Raw genomic sequence first — 27,807 nt, 5'->3', positions numbered from 1 at the left:
TATAAACAACAAATTTATTTATTTTGTAAAAAAATATTTCCGTACTGTGTACGTTATCTTATTTAACACCATTTTGTCCAAGGTTATAGTTGTCTTCTTGACATTGTTTTACATCCCCCCTTTTTTATCTAATATTGTATTTATATTGTGTCATAGATTTTTTCGTTCAGTGTATGTTTACTTGTTTTTGTTAATATGTCTTTTTGATTGAGTTAAGCCATATCAATTGATATTATATAGTGTGTCTTTCTATTTTGTAGGTTAGGGTGAAGGTTGGCGCCTGTTAAAACGTTTAAACCCGCTGCATTTGTTTGCACCTATCCTAAGTCAGGACCCTGTTGTTCAGTGGTTGTCGCTTGTTGATGTGGTTCTTACGTGTTTCTCGTTTCTCGTTTTTTATATAGATTAGACCGTTGGTTTTCCTGTTTGAATTGTTTTACACTAATCATTTTGGGGCCCTTTATAGCTTTCTGTTCGGTGTGAGCCAATGCTACGTGTCGAAGGCCGTATTTTGATCTATAATTGTTTATTTTTTACACATTGTGACTTGGATGGAGAGTTGTCTCATTGGCACTCATACCACATCATCTTATTTATATTGATAGGTTCTGAACCATACTCTAGCTCGTACCGATACTACAATAGATTTAAACTATTCTTGACCGGATTTAGACATTTATTAACAATTTATTTGATCACAATAAGTGCAATAGGTTTCAAGTACAAGTATGTACTATCACTGCAAGTCAGTCACATGATAACCCAACTAAATTAATTTCAGACTTTTGCAGACTGATTGAAATATAGTTATTACAAAACCTGGTCTATTCTGACAGTTGCTGTTTCAAAGTCATGCATATGTATTCATAAAAATGAATAATTTTGATAACTGTATTTCAGATAGGTCAAATTGATATCAACGATTGTTCAATACACAAGGACTGTGAATCTTGTATGAATTCCTTTAATTCATCTTGTGGATGGGAATATCATGAAAACATGTATATAAGTATTGTTTTAATTTTTAAGAAATTACACTGATAAACAGATGTAAGGACAGAAATACAGGATATTACATGTACATACATGAAAAAGACAATTTACTCGTACAGTTCTTAGGAAAATTTAAAACAATATATAGGCTGCACATCTCTGCTGGTTATATTCTTCTTTAAAGAGATATATACTAAAAAGTGGGTATTTTGTAATATTAGCGTTACGGTCTGATTAAAAGAACAAATTATCTATAATTTTCTAATATCCACAACAGTTTGAGAAAAGTAAACAATTTCTATAGTTGAAGTACCCAAAAAATTGCCTTTTATTGCACAACCCGAAAACAGACATGCAAAGAGACGAAACCGTCAAATGTCATCTTTGACTCAGGGAGTTACTGACACAATTACTTATTTTTATGTTCGAACCTAAATAATTAAAATTTTAATTATGCTTATGGCGAATATCAGATGGAAAAAAGGTATATGGTTTACAAGCGCACAACACTTTTTTTTTCTGCAATAACCTCCATTAGGTTCGCTAGATGCCAAATTCTTAACGGTCATCAAATTAATAGTGATAAATGATACTGATTGTCACGTTTGTTTGATGTGATATATGTTATAAGCAGCTGAAAGACCCAGGTCTTTATATCTGCAAATACAAAGCTTTTTCCGTGATTCGGCATTGCTCCAATAATCTTTTGGAGGTCCTCAAAAGCTCTCAAAACAGCACAAATACCTTTTCTTTAAAGAAGATCTAAACGTGAGTGTGCCCGTTTTTTTTATATAGTTATGGCACATGAATCAAGATTTTGAATGAACGAACAGAAAAAAAAATATATTAATTAACGCCCATTTGTATCGTTTAGAATAAGAATAAGAATAAGAATATTTATTGAATCCAATTAAAGGGCCCGTTTCCGAGCATATACATATATGTACAGTATTAATTATACATTAATTTTTAAGATATATTACCTTAAAAATAAATGATTAAATAACTATACTCCATACCAGATGGTGTTTGAAAATTAATACAATAAAATATTAACCCTCTCTAATACATAAAAATAAATAAACTACTGTAACATCACCACTACATGTATATTTAGTTAGTTACTGGAATGCAAATTTCCTCTTATTTCAAAACAAGTACTTATAAATCTTGACACTGACATATTAACATTTTCAGACTCACATGACATAAACCAAATAAATTGTTCATACTTTGAAATAAAAGGGAAGTTTTCACATTGATTGCATGCTTCATTAAGAATAAAATTCCGTTCCTTTTCATATGCAGTGCATTTCATTAAAAATGAAACTCGTCTTCAACCTGCATATTTTTACACTGCCCACAAAATCTTTTATCTTTATCGATTTTTTTATATCTACCTTTCTCAATAGCTAACTGATGAGCACTGATTCTAAATTGAGTTAAGCTTTTTCGATACTGAAATTTATTAACTTGACATAAATATGCTTCCCTTTTGAAAATGTTTTTAAATTTAAAATAAGTACGCAATTTTCCTTTTTAACATTTGCATTATCTTCTATAGTATTTTTCCAGTAAATCCTATATCTACTAATCAAAATATTTTTCACTTTTTCAATGTCAAAACTTTCCATATCAACATCAATACATCTTAAAATATATACAATATTAGAATACCAAGATGACTTATTACATTTGTGAGTGTCAATACGTGTGAATAGGGCTTGTTTTAACAAATGATCCTTTTCTAAACCATTAATTCTTTGTAAAAATTTAAGAATAGAACAAATGATTTCAATATGCAATGGAGTACGACCTAACTCTCCCATAACAGCTAAATTACATGACTTTTTATTTACCCCGAGAATGTATTTGTAGAACTTTAAACTTAAGTTCTCGCAATCAAACTTTCTAATTTTTTTCTCAATTTCAAAGGGGCTGTTTGTTTGACATTTTGAAAAATTAAAAGTACAAGTTCCCCAAATTTCTGAGCCATATGTTAAAATTGGCTTTATTGTATGGTCAAAGATATGTAAACAACTATCAATTTTTGGGATGTATTTCGCTACTAATTTTATTTTGTTTTTCAAGCAATTGTTTATTTATGTTTATGTTTATTGACTAGGATTTTGTCGGTGGTACTCTCAGGGCACTCCGGATTCCTCCACCAATAAAAAATGACCGCCATGAAATAACACAAAAGTGCTGAAAGTGGCGTTAAACAACAATCAATCAATCAATCATTATAGATTATGTGCACAATGTATCCGTTCTTCGCATAGAGAAGGTTAATTGCCTCAATTTGTTTTCGCTACTAATTTTATTTTGTTTTTCAAGCAATTGTTTATTTATCCTCAGAATGCTTCTTCTGTATAAGTGAGATAAAAAAAAATTGGCCCCCTGACATACATGTATTTTGAAATATTTTTCGGGATACAATTTAGTTCCTCTTTAACTTCCAAAATTCATATGAAATCCGCCAGTTGAGAGAAAGTATTTGGTATTTTTTGTATAGTATATAAATGGTAAAATAATTTTAGCTTAATTGTGATATTTCAAGTAGGCTGTAAAGTGATATTGCATTATGTGATCATAGTTTCATGTATGTTCATGTATAGGTATTCTTTTTCATGACACATGATAACATAAAATTGATAATACAGGTGTAATACCAACAACTCAAATTCATCGGTGTGGATTCCATCAGAGAAAGGAAACTGCATACATTTCAGCAATATACCTGACCATATAAAGATCAACACTACGGTATGTAAATAAAATTAATTTTATTTAGTCTAATTCATTCAAATGAACCAACGACATTCATTTCTTCTATACATTTAAACGTATGACTTTAAATTTATACTGAGGTATTTCAGCCAAAAAAGTACATCATTGAAGCGATAAATCTAGACATTGATTGAAATGTTCAGTTCAAGAAACGTCCAATTTTACAAACGACAATTGTTAGGCTTTCACTCTCTCTTGATAACCTTAGCCGTTCTGTTTTAGTTCTATCAATTAATGAAGTCGTGGTGAATTTGTTATAACGTTAATGTAATAACAATCCAACAAACACAAAAAAATTATGTCGTGCATTTCGGAAATGATCCCGCAATGGTGGTTCATTTGAACAGTTTTAGAACTTAAATTGTCATCTGCACTTAGAACACATTATCAATTTAAACATAACTTTACGAAATAATAAGAAAATATTAAAAATAATCAGAAATTATATAACTTCTCCATTTTGTTTTGATTTTCAAAACGAAAAAAAAAGAATAATGCAAAGAAAAAGTAATTCATGATTTTTACTTCTAATTTTTCAAATTTATACTCCTCCGAAACTAATTGCCAAATCTTTTTCAAACCTTTAAGAAATGATGAATTCGGAGATTTTTATAAAGAATTTTATTAAATTTAATCAGTTAACATACACAACTCACGTACGGAAAAGTTCATATTCAAAGAAATAATATTTTTTTTTTAATCTTTTTTCCATAATATACTTGGCTAATTTGAACAATTCATAGAAAGAATAATGGTTTAAAGTTAATAAATATTTGATTCTGAATAGCTATTGTGCCATATTGTTTTCTCCAATATATTACCTTTATATCAAATGTGTAACCCTCTTAGACTCAGACTGTTCCCCCAACACCGTTTGACTAATGTTCCTAATCAAAGACTAAAACGAACGAATTTTCTTCCGAAGAGGCACATTTCAAGCTTCCAAAATTCTTTATCTCATTTATTTATCCTATACTTTTGACATTTGGGTGTTGGTACCATTTTTCCATTTCAAACAAAAGAAGACGTGATAGACTAAGTGTAAGTTTTTTTTAAAGGTTATCGATTTATTAATATAAAGCTGATTATATTGTAGCTACAGCTTCCACGAAATGATATGTTCTACTTGGCTTTTCTGCTGTCAACTAGCTTGGAAACAAACCTAAAATATAGTTTCAATACCACTCATCTGTAATTATATTTCGAATTTTGGAAATAGACGTATCATTTTACTTGTTCCTGTGTCTTGTTATATACTGTCATCATCAGTTTACTTCAGTTTTATCAAGAAACTTTGATGTCTTGGAAAGTTCTATCTCCTCCACAGTTTGAAACAAGAACATCTTCAACAAAATATATCTGACATTATTTTTTACTTCATCTGTGTCCACAACACACCACTCTGCTCAGATACCTTTCTTTTAATCGGGGTCGATGCATTTTTTTTCAGTTTTTTTCTGGGCAAAAATTGGACACGTAACAAAAATAATGTATCCAATTACTGTATACTTACGCTTATTTTCTTGTTATCTTCACCAAGGGCAATTTGGAAGGACTGTACAATGAGGACATTTTATTTGAGACATTTTTTTTCTTTAAACTTTGTTCACGAGATTAATTGGTTAATTGTTGTTTGCTTAACGTTCAGTGGCAAATATGTCATGCATATTGATGACGAAAACAAATTTATAAATCCAATAGGTAAGTTCTGCAAAATCGGTCTAGCGGTATAAACGGTGGTACTTTCGCGATTGACTGCATCTTGAAAATTAGGATATGATGGAAATTGTGAGAAATTTTGTTTGCAACATATTATCTACGGACCCCTCATAGACTTGTTTCAACGATTCTGTAAAGTGCAGAAATATATTAGTCTTAGATACATGATTGATTATAACTTGTTATTAGATTTGAACTAGCTTTCATTAGATGTGAATACTCGAATATCTGTACTTCGTGTCTTTAGTTTTTTTGTTTTTTTTTTGTCTGTTGTTTTTGTGTTTGGTATCGTTCTGGTGAGATAAGCCCTTTTTCAACTGCATGATTCTTATAGTTTGTTCTTATATTGTGATGTTACACCACTATTCCAGGTTAGGGGGAGGGTTGGGCGCCACCAAACATTTTTAACCCCACCACATTCTGTATCTGACTGTCCCGAGTCAGAAGTCTGTAATTAAGTGTTTGTCATTTGTTGCTGTATATCATATTTGTTTTTCGTCTACTGTTGTACATAAATAAATAAATAAATAAATAAATTGCATTATTGTCGACAGTGGCTGCAATGCAGGTAATATATATGTGTTTGATGGTGTAGGAGGGAGTGGAAACCGTATCCTTTCCCAGTTTTCGAACCGTTCAGAGGTGTATGCAAAGAGGACAGCCTCTTAAAGTATATAACGATAGATAAAAGCTAGCAGGAATTAGGTGGAGTACAGTGCACTATTCAGTTTCTTCAAAAAAGGATATTAAGTTGCATACATTTTGTCTCAGCTTAACTTGAGGCGATCTGTTTGTTCGATAAAATAAGGGAAAGGTATCCTTGCGTATGACGTAATTTACTTGTGAAATAACAAAGCAAAACAACACATGGCAACTAGAAGCAGCCGATATATGCTGACCAAAATTAGCCTATTAGGGAATGTAAATTGATTAGAGAGCGATGATAATTGACATTAGGCATTCTCATCAGGTGCAAAATACAAATTATTTTGATGGTTAAAAAAAACATAAGTATACAAACTTGCACAAAATTACAGATTTCATTATTTTAATGGGTAGTCATTTATGGATTATCAGTGTCACAGATGACCACAGATATGCTTCATCAGTCGTAACCACAATCCCGTCTTCTTTTCTTCGATTGTGACATATTGACAATTGAGACTTATCCTTAAATTTGAACTAACCATAAGCAATCATAAGGTGCAACATGTGAAGCAGGATATGCTTAAACTTCCGGAGCACCTGAGATCACATCGGTTTTTGATGGGGTTTGTGCTGTTCATTCTTCAAATTTCTATGTACATATAGTGTTCTGTAGACTGTTATTTGTCTTGTTGTCTTTTTTGCATGATGTTGGTTTCTCTTCAACTTGTGAGTTTTATATCTCCCGCCTTTTTTTAGCTGTCGTTTTGAAAGACTTTTATTTCTATTTCACTTAAACAAATATTGATTATAAGATTAACTATTTTACCTCTATTCCAGGGCAACACCAACATACAGTTTCAAACATTCCCTCCTAAATCAGTTGAGGGTGAAGAAAACGTCACCTGTAGAATATATGGAAGAGATGGGGATGGTGATGAAAACATCACACGTAGAATAGATGGAAGAGAAGGGAATGTTAGTATTAACACTGATGGAAATTCGTCGTGTCAAATTGACATCAAAAATTTAACGACCGGTAAGATGGATTGATTACTAAAGACAAGAAGCTTTGTGTTTAAAAATAGATAAAATATTGAGACTTAACATACTTTATAGCTTGCTGTTCGGTGTGAGCCAAGGCTCCGTGTTGAAGGCCGTACTTTGACCTATAATTGTTTACTTTTTACACATTGTGACTTGAATGGATAGTTGTCTCATTGGCACTCATACCACACCTTCTTATTTATATTAAAGATTAGAGTGAGATACTTTTTCTTATCCATATTCATGAAATTAAAATGTGTATTGTACCACATTATTTTCTTCCCAACTTGTTATACTATATTCAACAAAGTTCTTTTCTACAAAAATAATGAAAATGTTCAAGTTCAAAGTTCGTCATGAACGGGCTACTATATTTACCGAAATTGATCGAAATGGACCGAAATGAAGAATTAATGTACCGAATAGACTGAAATGGACAATTATATACCACAATGGACTAAACGAAACCAAGATGGAATATACTTAATTCTACAAAAGGACCAACCAGCAAATTTCATATGTACCGTATCGTCTAGAACTTTAAACATTCGCTAAAAATTTGAAAAAAATGCAGTTTTGAGCCATCTTTAGGCATTTATAATTTTGTCAAATATTCAAAAATACACCAAATGTTGTTAAAACCTTAAAGTACACATTTGAATCTGTGGAGGTAAATACGTACAATTTTAGTTCCCTCTTAATTTGGGGGCAATCGATACCTAGCACTGATAAAAATGTCATAGATTAAGTCATCTGAACCTATTCTTTATATCAAGTAAACTGACCAAAAACTATAAATTCTTACACATCACAGATAAATTGTCATTAGAAGACTGATAAAAAGTTGTATTGTTACACATAAATTTTGATAGCTTTATGTTTTAGGTTGGTATATATTTGAAATAATTTATACGGAAGTTATTATTGGAAATGCCACGATCGAATTTTACAAGTGTCAGGATTTAAAAACGTAGGTTCCGTCAATTTCTACTGTATTTGTAATCTGTTTTTAGCTCACCTGGCCCAAAGGGTCATGTGAGATTATACCATCACTTGGCGTCCGTCGTCGTCCGTCGTCGTCGTCGTCGTAAACTATATCAAGAATCTTCTCCTCTGAAACTACTGGGCCAAATACCTTCAAACTTTAACTGTTTATAAACTGTATCCGAAGTTTTGATCCATCAACAAACATGGCCGCCATGGCTAAAAAAAGAACATAGGGGTCAAATGCAGTTTTTGGCATATATCTCCAAAAAAAAAGCATTTAGAGCAAATCTGACAAGAGTTAAACATGTTCAATAGTTCAAGATCTATCAGCCCTGAAATTTTTAGACGAACCGAACAACCCATTGTTGGGTTGTTGCCACTGAATTGGTAATTTTAAGGAAATTTTGCAGTTTTTGGTTATTATCTTGAATATTATTGAAGATAAAGATAAACAGCAAAAATGTTCAGCAAAGTAAGATCTACAAAACCGTTAACTGACCAAAATTGTCAATTGACCCCTTAAGAAGTAATTACCATTTAAAGACAATTTCACACAATTTGTTCATTATGTTTGCTAACATTTAAAAATCTTCTCCTCTGAAACTACTGGGCCTAATACTTCTAAACTTTGAAAGAATGTCCCTAGGGTAACTGGTGTATAAATTGTATCCGAAGTTTTGATCCATTAACAAACATGGCCGCCATGGCTAAAAAAAGAACATAGAGGTCAAATGCAGTTTTTGGCTTTTATCTCAAAAACTATAGCAGTTAGAGCAAAAGTGACATGGTTTAAGTCATGAATAAGTGAAAATCTACCTGCTATGAAATTTTCAAACCAATTAGACTACCAATTGTAGGGTTACTGTCCGAAATAGTTTATTTTTATGAAATTTTACTGTTTTTGGTTATTATCTTTAATATTATAATAGATAGAGAGAAAGTGTAAATGGCAAAAATGTTTAGCTAAGTCGGATCTACAAATAAGTCAAATGATCAAAATAGTCAATTGACTCCTTAAGGAGCTATTGCCCTTGAAACGTTTATTTTTTACATTTTTTCGTACAAGTCTATTACTTTTTCAAAAATGTTCTCTGAAACTACGTTGCCAAATACTTGCAAACTTTTACTGAATGTTTCTTAGGGTATCTAGTTTGAAAATTGTATCCGAAGTTTTGATCCATCAACAAACATGGCCACAATGGCTAAAATAGAACATAGGGACAAAAGCAGTTTTTGGCTTATATCTCAAAAACTAAAACAGTTAGAACAAATGAAAAAGGGAGTTAAAGTGATAAATGGGTCATGATCTATCTGTTATGAAATATTCAGACAAATTCGACAACCCATTGTTGGGTTACTGTCGGAAATAGTTTATTTTTACTAAATTTAACTGTATTTGGTTATTTTCTTTAATATTATTATAGATAGAGAGAAAGTATAAATGGCAATAAATGTTCAGCTAAGTAAGATCTACAAATAATAGATATAAGAAGATGTGGTATGAGTGCCAATGAGACAACTCTCCATCCAAGTCAAAATTTATAAAAGTAAACCATTATAGGTCACAGTACGGCCTTCAACACGGAGCCTTGGCTCACACCGAACAGTAAGCTATAAAGGGCCCCAAAAAATTACTAGTGTAAAACCATTCAAACGGGAAAACCAACGGTCTAATCTATATAAAAAACGAGAAACGAGAAACACTTATGAACCACATCAACAAACGACAACTACTGAACATCAGATTCCTGACTTAGGACAGTAGCAAACAAATGCAGCGGGTTTAAACGTTTTAATGGTACCAAACCTTCACCCTTTTTCTGAAACAATAGTGTAATATCACAACATAGAAAGACACACTATAAAATATCAATTGAAATAGCTTAACTCAATCAAAGGACATATTAACACCATTGAACATACACTGAACAAATAAATTTGACCTATGACACAATGTAAATACAAAATAAATAAACTAAGGGAAGAATAATAAAAGTAACATGTTATATCGGTAAGAAATGTTAAACAGTTAAAGAAAAACAATATGCTCGAACAAAAATACCATCCATTTGCAATAACTTTAAACACAGGTAAATGAAAATAATTTTGTTGTTAGGTATACGTGTACAGTACCAATAGAGAAAGGAAATATTTTTACAAAATAAATAAACTAAGGGAAGAATAATAAAAGTAACATGTTATATAGGTAAGAAATGTTAAACAAGTCAACATGATCAAAATAATCAATTGACCCCTTAAGGAGTTATTGCCTTTAAAACGTTTTTTTTTTACATTTTTAGCTCACCTGGAACAAAGGTGTTTAATTAGGAGGGGCATACTTTACAATAAGGAGGGGGAAGGCATAATAAGTCAACATGATCAAAATAGTCAATTGACCCCTTAAGGAGTTATTGCCCTTAAAAGGTTTTTTTTTTACATTTTTTGTGAAAGTCTAATTACTTTTTCAAAAATCTTCTTCTCTGAAACTACTTGGCCAAATACTTAAGAACTTTGTTTAAATGTTCCTTAAGGCATCTAGTTTATAGATTGTATTCGGGGGCTTGGTCCATTCAAAAACATGGCGGCAGTTTCTAAAAATAGAACATAGAGGTCAAATGAAGTTTTTGGCTTTCATCTCTAAAACTAAAACAGTAAGAGCAAAACTGACATAGTTGAAAGTGTTAAACAGGTTTAGATCTACCTGTCAAGTAATCTTCAGACCAATAGGACAACTTATTGTTGGGTTACTGTCCAGAAATAGTTAATTTTTAGGAAATTTTACAATTTTGGGTTATGTATTATCTTTAATTATATTATAGAAAGAGAGAAAGTGTAAATTACAAATTTGTTCAGCAAAGTAAGATCTACAAATAAGTCAAATGCCTGAAACTGAAATTACAGGTGAGCGATATAAGGCTCTCATGAGCCTCTTGTTTTTTTTTTATTATGCATTGTACTGATTTGAATATCATCACTATCAACTCAAACAACCATTTTTGTTATACAAGATTAAAAGAAATGCAATTTTTTGATAGCAAATAACAAATATATTATATTCAGAGGTAACAAAAATAGAATTACCATTAGTGAAGCGGGAAGCTGGCAAATTAGTTCATGTGATGGTACAAGCACCACATTTGGTCTGGTGTTCCCTTTTAGTCTACATTATCGAAGTAATCGTTGGCTACATGAAATTTTTAAATGGCCACCACATTATACAAAAACGTCATTATGTACACGTTAAGGAAAGATCACAATTAAAATTGTCATAACCCTCAGTTGGGGCAAGCAATTTGCACAGTTAAACCAAGTTTTACGTCTCGTCTAAGCTCTTTTTCGCCTGACAAACATTCATAGTTAATTTATTCGCTTTGCTCTCCAATAAAAAAACAAAAACTGCGCAGATCATATACTTGCATAAATGATAACTTAACTGTTAAGTATTGATAGTTTAATTTCATAAATTAATGTAAGTTTTTGTTTATTAAAAATCCAAAACACTTTGTGTTTAATCATACAAAAACAGTCCCAAAGTATCAATGGTGAATTTACAATAACTTCTATACATGTACATCTACGTATATACATCACAGGTTTACTTGATGTTTGATTAGTTTATCGTAGTTTACGTAAAGTTCAGTAGAACATATTTAGTGTAACATATTCAGAGACTAAACACGAAGTAACAATACATGAATTATGAAGGTTCTGTTTTCAATATTGGTCCGCCCGAGAAGAAGTGAGAGGAAACTTAAGGTGCCAATAAATATAAACAAAAAGAGGACTTTTGGGGTAATAAAGAAGTTTTGCTTTACAACATGTTAGCTACGAACAAAATAAGGAAATATTCTTCAAAGAGAAGCTTTCTGAAAACGAAGAGAAGACAATAACTCAACATTTCCGGTCAGACGGTTGCTTCTTTGAAATAGTTTAAAAAAATTAATATGTTTGTCTTTATTAAATATAGTGCAGAATAACACGTTTTTAAAAGAAAAAAAATCAAACTTTCATTTTCATTGAATTGAACACATGTACATGTACATTGATGAAAAAGACTTTCTTTATTAGCCTCGGTGGTCTCGTGATGACATGCTTGCCTGGTGCAGAAGCTATTCCCTCCGATCCTTCACAAGGCTAAACTGCTTTTTGACTATGTAAACTGCATTCAGGGATACGAGAAAACTTTTTTTTAAAAGACTGTCCTGTCGAAATCAAAATAATGCGTCTAAGGGGACGTGTACCTCCTGAATGTTATTGTGTGAACTAGCACGTTACAAATCCGGATATTCTTGGTGTATGATCATACAACATAAACATATTGATATCCTGAAAATTAGTGTAATACTTAACGTCGGACGTTAAACATCCATCAATCCATCTATTTCGTTGTAAAAACTAGAAAAACCGTAATAATAATTTCTCGTTTTGACAGATGTATGAAATGTCGAAAAAGGTATTATATTTGTGAAAGCTGTGATCCAATAATTTTTTTACGGGATGAACCTGAAAGCGAATTTACAATTCAGGTATGTGTTATTTTAAGTTTACTACATAGTTTCATATAATAATTGTATTATTTTATATATATATCGAAGCATTACCTATAGCGTGTATTTATGGGTTATTTTGAAAGTATTTAAGATAATGACTTCTTGGGTGAAATATTCTTATCTCTGATCTATTTTGTTGCTTGATTTTTAATCCATTTAGTTAGAAGCAGTCATTTGGCATACTATTGACTCAATATGACAAACAGTTGTATTGTCTCTACTGGCAGTTCGTATCATTCTATAAAATGAAATATGTTTTTGATGATTCAGAACCAGTTTCTTTGGATTGACCTTGTTATGTTCCTAAAAAAAAATCGGGATATTTAGTCATCGCATTGTCCGTCCCTCTGTTCGAACGTCCGTCTATCCATTTGTCTGTTTGTCCGTCTGTCTGTGAGTTTGATGAGTTGCCAATGATTGTAAATAATTAAACCTTTTGACGGTCACAATTCAAGGTCACTGTTACAAAAATAGGTTTTTTTTACTTGTTTTCGGGTTGTAGCTTGAATTTCCCTTCTGTGGTTAGAATAAAATTTATACAGATGGAAGAAATAGAAAAGGGGAAGACGTCTATTGATTACGGATTCAATAGGTCAAAGTTCAAAGTCATCGTTACAAAAAACGAGGACTTTTGGAAAACATGGGTTTCCTTGAAATGCATCTCTTTTTTTTCTGCAATGCTATTGTACACACACACCTGACCAATTTGTTTTGAAATTGATCCCACTAAAGGAGTTTTTTTTATATAATAGGGCACTGGAGAAAATATTTGTAACAATTTTGGTATTTACATACCATATTTGCGGTTTGGGGATTATCTGTAGACAGTGCCAACTTTCCAATTGGCTTTTTTTTTAGTGGAAAAGTATATTTGTGTAATTTTCCTAAAGATATTAATATAACGTCCTGTACGGTCGATAGTCATACTGTGCGTTCACGGTACTTTAAGATTTTTGGATTTAATTCTGATTTAGCTGTACTGTTACAGAGATTAGGAGAGCAGCCAGCACAGCTATAAAATTGAGAAAATGATATACAAATTTTATCGTGATAATTTTCATCTTCCGTTTATACTTTGTAACTAATAGTTGTTTACCCCATTTGAAAAGTGTTTGCGTTCCACTATAACACTGATAATAACCACCAGTGTTGTCACTTTTGTGGAATAATTATGAGATAATACCCAAATATAAGTATAGAAAGAATCTAAGATCGTTATTGTAAATAAATGGATAGCAACACATTTCAGGTTTGTATTTAACTATCATTTTTAAAATAAAATCAATGTTAGTATCAATAAAGACAATATTCAAATATCTCACTGGGATGTAAAATTGATAACCTTTGAAAACATAATAAACATAATAAACATAATAAAGGGACCAATATGTTATAGAAACTGCTAAATTACATGTAGATGTGATATACTGTTTATAAAATTGCTTATTTGTTTATCAGTTATACAAAAATGGAAGGTTAATATGTTCATGCAAATGTCGTTGTGGTTTGATTTATATCAAATTTAATAATCCAGTTTAAAATTGATTAATTCAAAAAGACGACAAGAAAAAAAGGTAACTTGTTTATACATGTATTTTATAATTAATATAAAATTCTGAGATCACGTTGATATCTGATACCGTCTTTTTCATGTGTCTAATTATACTTAAAGTTCTTTAGGCGCCAGCAAGTGATAACTTTGATAGACCACCATCTAATGACTAGCTACTTTATTATAGTCTATCTCATAGACCTTCTATGGTCATTGCTATGAATATGACGACTCTTTTAAGCAACATTCTAACAGAGCCTGCATTTAGAGTATATATCTCCAATTTGATGCGATATTCCAGAACTTGTGTTTCCAATCATGATTTTCTTGATAGAGGGTTGCTTCGTACAGGGAAACTATTGAACTACGAGTCCCTAGTGGTCAAGATTAAGTAATTCGAAAGTTTCACACACGCCATCATAAGTTGCTAGGCCGTTATGGAATATATGTGTCTCGTTACGGATATGTGCCAATTGTGGTAGCCACATTCCCGTCCTTTTTTTTTTCGCTTATTCATTCAATGAAAAGAAAACTCCATGCTTTGATCTTTTCTACTTCATATTTTTCAAAGGATATGTGTTGTGAAAGTCAATGTTACATCGACACATGTAAACAAAAACAGAAACTGTCAAATGTGAATCAACTGTCAATTCCTCATTACAAATGTACCTCATGCTGTTTTATACTACGTTTATTTTCATTACAGGAAGAAAAGACATGTCCCCAATTGGATAGAAATTTCACGTTACAGTTGCATGCTAACCAATTTGAAAATATAACCATTTACTTAATAGAAGTTGAAAGTAATGTAAGATAACAAATAATACGTAATAAGTTATTTCAAACATCATATTACATACGTCTTGATCATTTTTATATTCATATGAATATAGAAAATGCTAAACATGGTCTCGAAATATGAACATCAGTCTTATCTTATCAAAAGACATTTACTCTTGATGTGTGATGCAAAAAATATTATGTAGTTAAAATAATTATTTTTGCTTCGCATCACGGTGCTTTCATACCATATTCACGCCATCTTGAAATTATAACGTAAACAAATATCGGTTCCCATTGTTTGTCTGTTAAAATAATGGAAATATTCTATTGGCTAGAATGAGATATAGAATTGGGAACATGTCCCGGACAGGAGAAGATATTAAAAAGGGACATAGTTACAGTATGAGTATTCAAGATCCGATCAGATACCCGATCAATGAATAATTTTGCCTTTGTCAAAATTGACTGTTGAAAGTCCCATAATTTTATGAAACATGTGGAACGACAAACCATAAAATTTTAAAATCCATTGCTAGTCTAGATTTGTCAATACCAACAACAGTGTAGTTTATCCAAACATTCTATATCTAGAGTATGTCAATATAGAATATTACCATAAGTCCCATATCTGCATGTGGAATGACAAATCATAAATTTTCAATATCAAACGGTATCTCTGGAATGACGACACATAAGAATTTTAAAATCAAAAGGAAAATGTTGTCTATCAATCCTAATTTTCCGTTTTAGTTTCGTGGGAATTGGTTAAATATTTTGCAGGAAGTATTCGTGGACAAACTACAGTATAACCCCAAAACACTCATCTAAGACGGGCTTATAAGACCACACTTATGATTATATGCACAAAGGAGATAAATAACACCTTTATCGTACTTAAACAACTCTTAAACAACATCTTACTTAAAATTATGATACAGCGAAGCCCTCTAAGATACTTCAACAAAATTTTCTCATACTAAATTTTGCCAAACTAAAACGGCCACTTATCAAAATGTATTATGTAATAAAAAAGAGACTTTCGAATAACGTCACAGAGAAAGTGCAAATTATTCAAAGTCAATTGAAAATGAAAATTGCTATAAATTGAAACCAGATGTATTCAAAGGTTCTTATATTATATATTTTTTAAAGTTTGATGAAATCAAAAGAGTCCCTCTGTTTGTTAAAAATAATCATACCGTTAGACATGATGATATATGCGTTTATTTTTTTAATGAAAATCCATTCAAATAAATAATTGATTTAAGTTTGGTAATATTAGCCAATTTTGAATCGTTCGACTGCAGTTTTTAATTAAAAGAATCTCAAGCCGCATAAAACTATTTTTACTGTATTCATATATGATATTTAATTTTCAAAGTACCGCTAGCAACACTTGGGCTGCTGGAAATCCTAATTGAAGTCAAAATAGAGCAAAAAAGTTTATTTAATGCATTATTATTAATGTTGTAGTTAATTGATAATCTGACTTCATCAAACTTCACATGTGAAATAGGACAACATAATAGTGTTGTGCAGAATATACAGAATGTGGAGGTACGGTGGGATAGGAATTCTACAAACGTGTCATGTACATGTATAGGGGTAAAGGTAAGGATATAAAACTATCATTTCTATCAATATTTATATCCTCTTACAGCCTTACCGGGCACTTTTGTCTTCTATAATTACTAACAGTAAAAAATGGGAATCCTTTTACTGTAACTTTATATCTCGTCCAATCAGTAATATTTGTCCTCTTTGATTGCGGGGATATTAACCCTTTCGGAGCACCTGTGTTTTTATCGTATGTTTTTATAAGAGTTCGAGTTGCTCGATCTTTAGTTTTCTGTATGTTGTTTTGCGGACTACTATTTGTCTGTTAATTCGTCCTTTTTCTTCTCTGAGATCACCACTGTTTTTGGTGGTGTCATGTTATTCAGTCTTTTATTTTCTATGTAGTGTTTTGTGAAGTTCTCATGACTCCTTTGGATCTCCCGACTCTTATTCTTCCTTTTAATCTTTGTGTCAACAAATTGGTATGGGGTTTGCTCATTGTTGAATGCCATACGGTGACCTATAGTTGTTAATATCTGTGTCATTTGGTCTCTTGTGGAGAGTTATCTCATTGGCAATCGTACCACATCTTCTTATTTTTATATTATCAGCCAAAACACAGTTTACGTAATGACACCACTGTCAGGTATGGCTACTAACCTAGGCCTATTAGAGATAGTAACCCTTAACTCAAATGACATTATGACATTTGTATCGAAACTTCTCTGGTTAGATTTTTTATCATTGTAACATCCTTTCATAATTTCTATTATATACACTGTGACTAAATTACTCCCATCACAGTAAGGCCAATGTTGAGGATGGCTGCTTTCGTTCACATGATTGAGTTGTACGGAATGCAGTCACCTCAAATTAAATTTGGGTCCTGAATATTCCATGTTAGGAAAACGCCAAGCTCCATATTGATTAGTCAACAATTTCTATTTGTGTTTGTGAACAAGAAAAGTAACTCTCACGATCCAATATTGTTTGTGGAGTTTTATTTGAATAATGTTACAAACATTTGATACTTTATTTTCCTGCATAGTTCAACTGAGTATGATCAGTCCATAGTACTATATAAATAAAAGGAGATGTGAGAAATACGTCAACGTAAAACTTAGTAAACATGAGTTCAGCAGGATTATTTGCAAGTAGTTAGTACTCATATACTTGCACTGATGAAATAAAGTTTTTATCTATCTTTCAGCTGAATGAATCAGAAATGCCCTATGATATCAGGTTGAAATACAGTAATATGTATTTCGATAATGAGGTGACTCTATTTGGTAAGTTTGGACTTCATTCACACCAGAATTTATACAGCAATTTAAAAGAAATGTCAGCAAGCAATTAGTTTTGAATGGAAAATTTAAAAAAAAAACTATAATTTGTTCATAAGGTTGGAGTTAACCAATGTATTACATGAAATATCATACAATAAATATGAAAATGGTATTTTTTTTCATAACCACTGGTTTACATTGCAACAAGTTGTATTTTCTGAGATACTTGTCAAAATACACCCAAAGGCATAGCTAAATGTGCTTTATTGAAAGTAACTCAAGAAATAAATGCTTTAGATAAGTTATTTCTAAAACCTAATATTATTAAGAGGACATCTTGCCTTGATAGAACTAGCACATATTGAGCAATCAGATTGAATTGTTGCTATGTGATCAATGCACATACCCATAAACTAAATACCCGTTAACAATTTAGAAAACCAAATAAAGCCATATCATAATATAATTGAGAATTGGCAGTATCTTATACCTCGAAATTATTTTATTCCTTTTTATAAAGTTACACAATAAAAACGTTTATCTATTTTCTTTCAAATACAGATTTAATGTGCTAGGAAAAACTTTTTTTTGGATTTTTTTTTTTTTGGGGGGGGGGGGGGTACATCATTAATTACATATTCAACTTTTAACATGACTACAAATTAATATATTTACTTTTTCCTGTCGTTTATTTCTTTTTGTGTACTTTTTCGTGTTCCCTCTTTCAGCCAGTTTATTTTACAGAGCACCCAAATTACTAATCCTAATAATTCCTGTAAAAGTATCAAACATTGATGTGTATAAACGTTTGTTTTGTCACTTTTTTAGAGGCAATGTCGGTCATTTAATGGTATTATTAAATTTTGCTAGATTTTATGTTGATCTTGATTTGTATAAAATAACCTGAATGGTACCTTGACATAAACTGCATACTCCCTAAGGGGATTATCCCAAAGGCATGAAGGGAATAATAATCTTTCAGATGTCACAAAATTTAAAAATATTCTTCCATTGGAGAATTTTGCATTCAAACTTGCATATAACATGCATTTGCAAACAGAAGCTAACAAGTTTAATATATAAATGTCTTTAAGAGAAGATTCCAAATACGAGAACATCCAGTACAATCTTAATTATATCTCGCTTAGTTCGAGCCACGTATTTCCCTAACAAATCCGAAATTCTTTCCACTAGAGTTATAGTAACACAAGTGGATTAACCAAAGAAGGAACTTAATAGTGATGTCAACATATTTTTAAATAATATAGGGTATGATAAATATGCAAAGTTGAATAAAGAAGAATTTATTTTTTGTGAATTTGTAGTATACACATGCGGTAGTTTCTTGAACTACAGTGTCTGTAACAACTCATATTCCGTCCAGCGTTATGAATGTGAATGGAGAAACAGTAGATGCTGTTTTATAGGATCCGAACCATGCTGTCGAAATAATGGCGATATCACAATAACAGAGGTATACATGATTGCTTTAAATTCCCTTTACTATTGGTCATATCAAAATGAATAATTCTTTGAAATTTTTTTTCAACTTTACTTGAAATTTATTCCAAAAATAAAAGTCAACTAAATAAAATATTGAATATATGTAAATCTATAATATATTTCCTGTTATTAATATTGCTTCTTGTGTGGTTGATGATGTATGTAATGAAATGAAAAAATATTGTTTTACCTTTATTATCATGTTGCCAAATAGTTATAAAATATATTATGAAAGAAAAGAAGATGCTAAATAAAACACGGGGACAATAAAATTACATTATTCGAAGAAAAAACAGACAACGAAATGGCAGCCATACAAACTAGGAGTGATGTCATGGGTGAAACGATTTCATCTGCCTTATATATTACAGGAACAATTTTGAAAAATAACCTAGTCTTGTTGATCAATGCTATTTGCGCGTTGATTTAGGTAGCGGGGTGTATTCCTCCATCTTGGATTTTGAAATAGCAGATAACATTTGGTCGAGATTTTTCATGAAATGTTTAAATTTCGAAAGTAGTATGTAGTTCATGTAAAAGACTTTACATGTTAATATAGAAAACTGTGTGTTTTATAATATTTTACGGCTGTATTTTACAAAAAAAAAACAAATGATTTTGGTTCTTTCATTTTTTTTTTATTTTGCCATAATCAGGGGAGATAACTCAGATAAAAGGTAACTTTTACAATAGAATGTTTTGTGGATTGATCTATTTTGTAATGTAGCAAGAAAACGAGTCCGGGGATCCCATTTTTTCTTTTTCTTATCTGAAAGCATATCATTAGAGCTTTTTTTTCATATTCTATCTTGAAATTCTATGGTGTAATTTTTTTTTAACACACTCAATTGGGTTTTCCATGCATGATCTATACAAAATCTGAGAATTTTACACAACCTGTAGCGTGAAAATAAGCACGGTGACCCATACCTTTTGTTATATTTTTGAAAAAAAGCAGGTTATATATATATTGAAAAATTATCAAAAAATTCTATGGATTTTAAGATAGACCCATCTATCTTCAGATCAGTAAAACGATAATTGTATAGCAACATGATATTTCCAACAGAACGTAAAGAAAAGGTATCGTGCAATAGTCTATCATATTGCAGTAGTGCAAATATAGCTTTAAATTAATGGCGTCATCAGTGACAAAAATATGTTTTAAACAGTTATACAAGCTTTGCTATACAATAAAATGGTTATGAAATGAATATAAGTCAGTATAACTCCTCGTATAATACATGTATATATTGTGCTCAAAAACTCGTGCAATATGAATATCCACTCGAGAAAATATTCACCAATATTCAAGCAATATATATAGCAAAATATTATTATGATTTTAAAAGATAGTTATACACTAAAAATTATTTTCAGATTTACCCTATAAGTGGACCAGTTAATGGAGGAACATCAATTATTGTATCTGCAAATTACGAAGGAAATAGCACAGATGAAATTTTCCTTTCCATTGATGAAGCTGAATGCACCGGAGTTATAGTGAAAGATCAAGATAATTGGTAATTTAATCATTTTATTACAACAGTTTCGAATTTCATATCGATATCAATATAGAAATATTTATGATAATGTTTGTCATTTGGTTACGGTTTCATAATGGTTTACCCCACATCTCCTTTATTCATATTTATTTATTAAAACTGTGTATATCATACAATGGAAGTCGGAAGCTATTAAGCGTCTTTGGGCGTTTTACGAAAAAAAACAAATGCAGGTGAAGTATATTATATTAAGATAAGGAAGTACTAATGAAAATATGTCTTTAGCTATTTTGAGATTTCATCTCCAAATGGTACACCAACTTGAAATAAAAGTTACACTATGCAAATTTCTTCAGTCAAACCTGTATGTTAAGAGAACCCTCGGGACCAGATAAAACTGATCTAATAAGAGAGGTGAGCTTTGAATTAAGATTCAAATTGCATATGTTCTACTACATCGGGACAAGAAGAGAGTCACCTGATATGACTGGTTTTCTTTAAATTATATAGAGGCGATCTTTAAAGCAGGTTTGACATAAATCCTAAATATGGATGACATATTTTGTGTTAGACATTTTAAAAGTAGCTATTCTTAATCATTTATCATAAGTTTCATTTATTGCAGGTTCAGTTGCAAAACTGGAAAAGAAATTGTACCGAATAATGACACAATAAACATGTCCGTTGGCAATTGTCCAAGCACTATAGTGAATAATACATATTTTACATACAAGGTACTTATATTGAATAAGAACGTTTATGAGAAGGACAAAGAAGTTTACGCAAGTGATTTTACACTTTTAAGATAATAAAGATTCTTAACATTTCTTGACAAAATGAAACTGTATGGATATATGTTAACAACCAATATAAACTAATTAGGTTGTCGTGGTATAATGGTTGCAGTCAATTTTTACTATCCTACATATGAATATGTTTCGAAATGTACTGAAAAGGCAAACGGACTATTTTCATTACTATAATATTAACAAAATTAAACTCATCAGCTAAATTTGGAATGATTAAGGTCCTCTTCTAGAGAAATCATTGTCATAATTGACATGCATATATACATAAGAAGCTACATTATTTAGTTGACAGCAAATTAGTAATTTATAATATCTTTTATTTTATAAAAGAATGGCTTTCATAAACTATTATGCACTTTTATTATTTTTGATATTTACCATTGTATGACAAGATAAAGCTGAAATAAACAAACACGTCAATTGTATGCATAAGAAATTGAAAAATATTTATAACTCATCACCAAATTATTGTTCTGTGACAAAACAATTGTAATAATCGTTTATAAAAATGTTTGGTACCTGCTGTAGTTTAAGAAGTAAAAACAAATATACAATGTAGTATTACTATGTATACGCCACGAGAGTTTGATTTATTCTTTAATTTTCTTAATATATCGATTTGTGGTGTTAAATCACTACTGCAATTTCAGGACCCAGGCGTCATCAATAACTTTTATCCTAGGAAGGGAATCTTAGCTGGAAGTACAATCATTACCATAACAGGCCAAACTAATACGTTTGAAGGACAAGACCGATACAACATATCTTTATGTGATAAAGATAACGTTACATGCATAGAATGCAGGTTATTTGAAATAAAATATGCTTATATGATTTTGTAATATCGATTTACATGTAAGCTAAATGAAATTACAACACACAAATAGACATAAGAGTTCCATAATATAATGTCGACTTGAATGACATTTAATCATATGTCACACTGTCATTTACTATGCAATTGTCTACCTCAGAAAATGTTTACTTTTAAAAAAAATTCTGTTGAACCATAACAATGCGAAAATAAATATTCATTTTTCCATAAGAGCATGCATTATAGCGAGAAGATATACTGAACTATACAAGTTGAAACGGAAGGATCAAAATCCAGAAGATAATACGCAAAATTACTAAATTAAACGAGATAAGTTAAAGCAAACAGAAGTGTGCAAACACATAAAACTGAAGCTATGCGTGATGCAGAATTTCATTAAAATAGATGGGAACAACATGTGCTGCCGACAGGTTAACAAATCCTTCTATCCTTTTTCGAAACTTTAGATATGCTTTCATCTTTCAGTTGCACCTGCCAATATTGGCTCAGTCAAACCTTCAATTTGAACTACATATAGTAGCATTTCTCAAATGACAAATAACTCACGTCTGATTATAAATTTAGAGTTAAATCGAGATTTTCGAAAAGGACGTCCAGGAAATACATGTAATGGACGTCAATTATAACCTGTGCTAAATGCTATTACCCTGATACTAGTACTGACGATAACTAAAGTCAAAATATATTTACATTGTAAAAAGTAGTTCAATATGACAGTAAATAGGTTATTAAATGTAATCTAAACATACATGTTGTATGCATACTGTTACTGTGACTTGATAAGTGGTGTTCCTCTACACATATGGACATGATGGAAGAGCATTCAAAATTCTGAACTATGTGCAATTTGTTTCATATCATAATTTTAACTGGTTAAAAAATTCACAATTCAATTTTAGATAATTACAAAAAACAGGTCTGGGCCCGTTGAGCAGGTATCTTCTTATATTAACAACGACTAACCCTTAACTGTTTTTTTTTAAATTTTGACATATATGCCAAGTTAACTGCAAAAACATATTGCTTGGATTGTTATATATAATGTTGCTTTAATTATTAAAGAATGTTTTAAAGCGGTTTTACGTTGTTTCAGCATTCTTGATAGTCTTAATTTGCATGATTCCAAAATAATGTGCAAAACTAGGGAATCAAATGAAACTCGTAACTTGACAAAGCTGGTAGTTGTTATAGATACTTTGACAACATTACAACTGAATGGAACATTTCAGTATTTACCGGATCCAACATTTGATATATCGAATGGGACTTTAAAAGCTTTAGAGAGGTGGGTTTTGATTAATTAAGAATACATGATGAGGTATATATTCGAGGGCAAATTAGTGACAGCGAACATTTTCAACAGAATTAAAAATACTGTTCTTTAAAATAATTTATATTGAATAAGCGCCTTTCTTTAAATTAGTACAATCATTTTAGTCTACTTTATTAAATTGTCGATTATATAATAGAATATCTACCATTTCTGTATAAGTTAAAAAAAAACGTTTTAAATGTATCAACTTATGTTTGCCTTTTTGCATTGTTTCATATAACATGAAAAAGGTAAAACACTTTATAACATCTAATACAAAGTTAAAAAAATATAATGTTTAATATTTCATATAAGGTTAAAATTTCATAATGTCTCATATGACGTTTTAATGCTTCTAACATAAGTAATACATCGTTGCGGAAGTTCGAAGCTGACCCGCTGTAATTTGTGCATTTACCAAACACTAAACATCAACACATTACTGTAGGGCATTGGTAATAATTAAAGATAACGCTACTGGCTACTGAAAGGCGTGATAAACCAACTGTGGACAATTGAATAGAGATGTTCTGCCAATTGTATTATTCAGTATTGAAACAAGTACACTATGTCTGGTCTCCAATGGTATCAACATGCACTATATAATTTGATTTCCTCATTACTGTAAACTAACTTATTTTCGCGGATACTTTATTTCGCGTTTAGCCCTTAGTAGCCCATTTCGCGGCAATTTCATTTCGCGATTTTCAAATTTGCTTGAGATAGTTAAATGAGGAATGATCCAAGATTTACATATTCGCGACAATTTAACTGCCCGTTATTTTTCTACTCGCAAAAGACGTGAAAATAAGTCGCTCGTGAAAATTTGTATGTTAACAGTATGTAATGGATTTTTATTTTAAATGCAAAAAAAAAAAAAAAAAAAAAAAAAAAAAAAAAAAAAAAAATATTTTGAACAGCGTTTACTCTTGAGACAGAATTGAATTAATCCAGCTAAGTTTAGGAAGCAAAGAGATAAACTCAAAATAATTATATGTTTGATTTTCTCTACATGTTAATTATCATAATTATAGTATACCTAATCCATGTCACTTGACGACATTTATGAATTTGCTTGATTTTTTATTCTTTAGTGGAGGCGCTGAATTTAAAATCAATGGTGCTGGTTTTAATAACGTTGGACAAATAACTGTCGAGAGAGTGGTAAGTGATTTCAATGAAATAAGTGAATAATAGGTTAGACAGCTGATGATGCTGAAAGATAGATAGATGGATTAGATTACATGGAGAGAGAGAGAGAGAGAGAGAGAGAGAATTTCTGAAACTTACTGTAACCCCAAACTTTGTCCTATATCATACTTGGCAGTAAAATAAGAAAACACATGGCATGGCATGGTCATTTTTTTAAACATACAACAATTTTAAAATTAAACATCATTTACTGTCCACAAAATGCATCATCGGATTCACAGTACGCAAATAAAGTTAAGTGAATAAAAAGTTGTGTAACAGTACACTGGCCTTACATCATATCTAAAAATCAGAACATGTAGCTCTTTACTGTAGTTTTGGGCACATGTGTACCCTGCACTTCACATTATGTGCCGCCTTTTATTTCCTTTTTAAGTTATCGCTTATCCTGCGCTGTAAATTTAAGTTTTCTATATGTACATTACCTTTACAAATTATTGTCTAGAAAAAAGTAAAATAACAAAAATACCGAACTCCTAGGAAAATCCAAAACGGAAAGTCCGAAATCAAATGGCAAAATCAAAAGCTCAAACACATCAAACGAATGGATAACAACTGTCATATTCCTGACTTGGTACAGGCATTTTCTTATGAAGAAAATGGTGGATTAAACCTGGTTTTATAGCTAGATAAATCTCTCACTTGTATGACGGTCGCATAAAATTCCATTATTTTACAAAGATGTGTGAACAAAACAAACAGACATAATAGGTAAAAATGTCAAAAATAGGGGTACAGCAGTCAAAATTGTGTTATAATCTTAATCACTATAAAAAAAAAAGCAAATATGTAACAAAGAACACAAAAAGGCAAACATACAAAGCACATTGGCAAAAATGAAAGACAAGAATACAAAAATTTACCATAGCCCATTAACACAATGACGGGATGTATAAGTACAGAGCCACGTCAAATGAATACCACCAAAAATAGACTAAACAGTAAAAGTAATATTCATAAGGACAAATAAAAGAATACTATAACACGTTATTATACCCCACGCAACGAGTTGCGGAGGGTATAATGTTTTTGACCCGTCCGTCCGTCCGTCCGTCCGTCCGTCTGTCCGTCCGTCCGTCTGTCTGTCCGTCCGTCCGTCCGTCTGTCCGTCCATCCGTCATTCCGTCAGTCCTGTTTCTTGTCATCGCAACTCCTCTCAAACCACACAACAGAATTTCACGAAACCTTTTTAGATAATAAGGACATACTATGTAGTTGTGCATATCGACAGGAAATTACGATTCAATTTTTTTCTAGGAGTTACGCCACTTTGAACTTATCTATTTTAATGTACTACTGCAACAGTTTGTCATCTCAACTCCTCTGAAACCACACAACAAAATTTCATGAAACTTTGTAGATAATAAGGACATATCACGTAGATGTGCATATCGACAGGAAATTACGATTCAATTTTTTTTCCAGGAGTTACGCCCCTTTGAACTTATTTGCCCAATATACTACTGCAACCTTTTGTCATCGCAACTCCTCTCAAACCACATAATAGAATTTCATGAAACCTTTTCAGATAATAAGGACATACTACGTAGATGTGCATATCGACAGGAAATTATGATTCAATTTTTTTTCTAGGAGTTACGCCCCTTTGAACTTATTTGCTTCAATATACCTCTGCAACAGTTTGTCATCGCAACTCCTCTGAAACCACACAACAGAATTTCATGAAACTTTGTAGATAATAAGGACATACTAGGTAGATGTGCATATCGACAGGAAATTATGATTCAATTTTTTTTCTAGGAGTTACGCCCTTTGAACTTATTTGCTTAATTATACCTCTGCAACAGTTTGTCATCGCAACTCCTCTGAAACCACACAACGGAATTTCATGATACTTTGTAGATAATAAGGACATACTATGTAGATGTGCATATCGACAGGAAATTTTGATTCAATTTTTTTTTCTTATACAATTTTTTTTCTTACAGTTATTTTATTTCTCCAGTGACAATGTGGGGACGTGGGGTATGTTAGCGCGCTCACTAAGGTTCTTTAATTAAGATGATAATTTACCATAGCACCAAAAATAGACTAAACAGTAAAAGTAATATTCATAAAGACAAATAAAAGAATACTATAACACGTTATTAAGATGATAAATAACGTCAGTACCCAGAATTTATACCTTAAGACCATCTTGTATTATTTTGTGAAGTTGAAACGGAATATTTATCAACAAGGTCTTGGTACCTTCCGATGAACTTTTTTAGAAAAAGGACGAGACGTTCTTTGACATACCCTGGTTCATTAACTTTCTACTCAGACACTGGTGACGTTTTACAAAGTCTGAGTAGCAGCTGCAAGCTCTTTAATACCGAATAAATTGGGAAATATATATCCCATATAAATGTGAAGTTAGTATATTGCTACTAAGGTGGGGGAAATTGATGATTTCAAAATTAAAATCGTCTCGTTTGTTATAGATTCTGGTACTGAGATGACCGCGTATGTCAAATTCGAGGTATAAATCTAAAAATGGGACGGAGAAAGCCGTGTCTGTTGTTTCTTTAATTTCTAGTTCTGGGGGATATATTAATGGAATCCAATCAGAAAAGTTTGGATTGTTAATAGAAAGAACATCATCAATATATCTGAATGTGAAATTAAATGATCTGGCTTCTTCGATCTTCTTGTTTTTGACAAGTGTCTGAAGGAACTCCGACTCATATGAAAATAAGAAGAGGTCGGCAAGGAGAGGCGC

The 27,807-nt window shown here is 31.3% G+C and overlaps 1 protein-coding gene across 1 annotated transcript in view; it reads left to right on the top strand.

Annotated features, from left to right (window-relative positions):
* Window positions 1-27,807, top strand: part of LOC127718562 (plexin-B1-like) — an 81,245-nt gene that overhangs the window by 28,824 nt on the left and 24,614 nt on the right. The window contains exons 5-18 of the mRNA XM_052224630.1: window positions 901-1,001; window positions 3,657-3,759; window positions 6,988-7,186; window positions 8,080-8,164; window positions 12,614-12,707; window positions 14,990-15,091; window positions 16,540-16,677; window positions 17,834-17,912; window positions 19,235-19,383; window positions 20,793-20,935; window positions 21,543-21,651; window positions 22,377-22,531; window positions 23,655-23,846; window positions 24,968-25,037. Coding sequence (XP_052080590.1) covers window positions 901-1,001; window positions 3,657-3,759; window positions 6,988-7,186; window positions 8,080-8,164; window positions 12,614-12,707; window positions 14,990-15,091; window positions 16,540-16,677; window positions 17,834-17,912; window positions 19,235-19,383; window positions 20,793-20,935; window positions 21,543-21,651; window positions 22,377-22,531; window positions 23,655-23,846; window positions 24,968-25,037 — 1,719 coding nt within the window. The remainder of the gene's footprint in view (window positions 1-900; window positions 1,002-3,656; window positions 3,760-6,987; window positions 7,187-8,079; window positions 8,165-12,613; window positions 12,708-14,989; window positions 15,092-16,539; window positions 16,678-17,833; window positions 17,913-19,234; window positions 19,384-20,792; window positions 20,936-21,542; window positions 21,652-22,376; window positions 22,532-23,654; window positions 23,847-24,967; window positions 25,038-27,807) is intronic.

This window comes from Mytilus californianus, unplaced genomic scaffold, assembly GCF_021869535.1.
Source record: "Mytilus californianus isolate M0D057914Y unplaced genomic scaffold, xbMytCali1.0.p SCAF_1, whole genome shotgun sequence".
NCBI lineage: Eukaryota > Metazoa > Mollusca > Bivalvia > Mytilida > Mytilidae > Mytilus > Mytilus californianus.
Note: the sequence above shows the minus strand (reverse complement) of the source record. Positions and strands in the feature narration are given on the sequence as shown.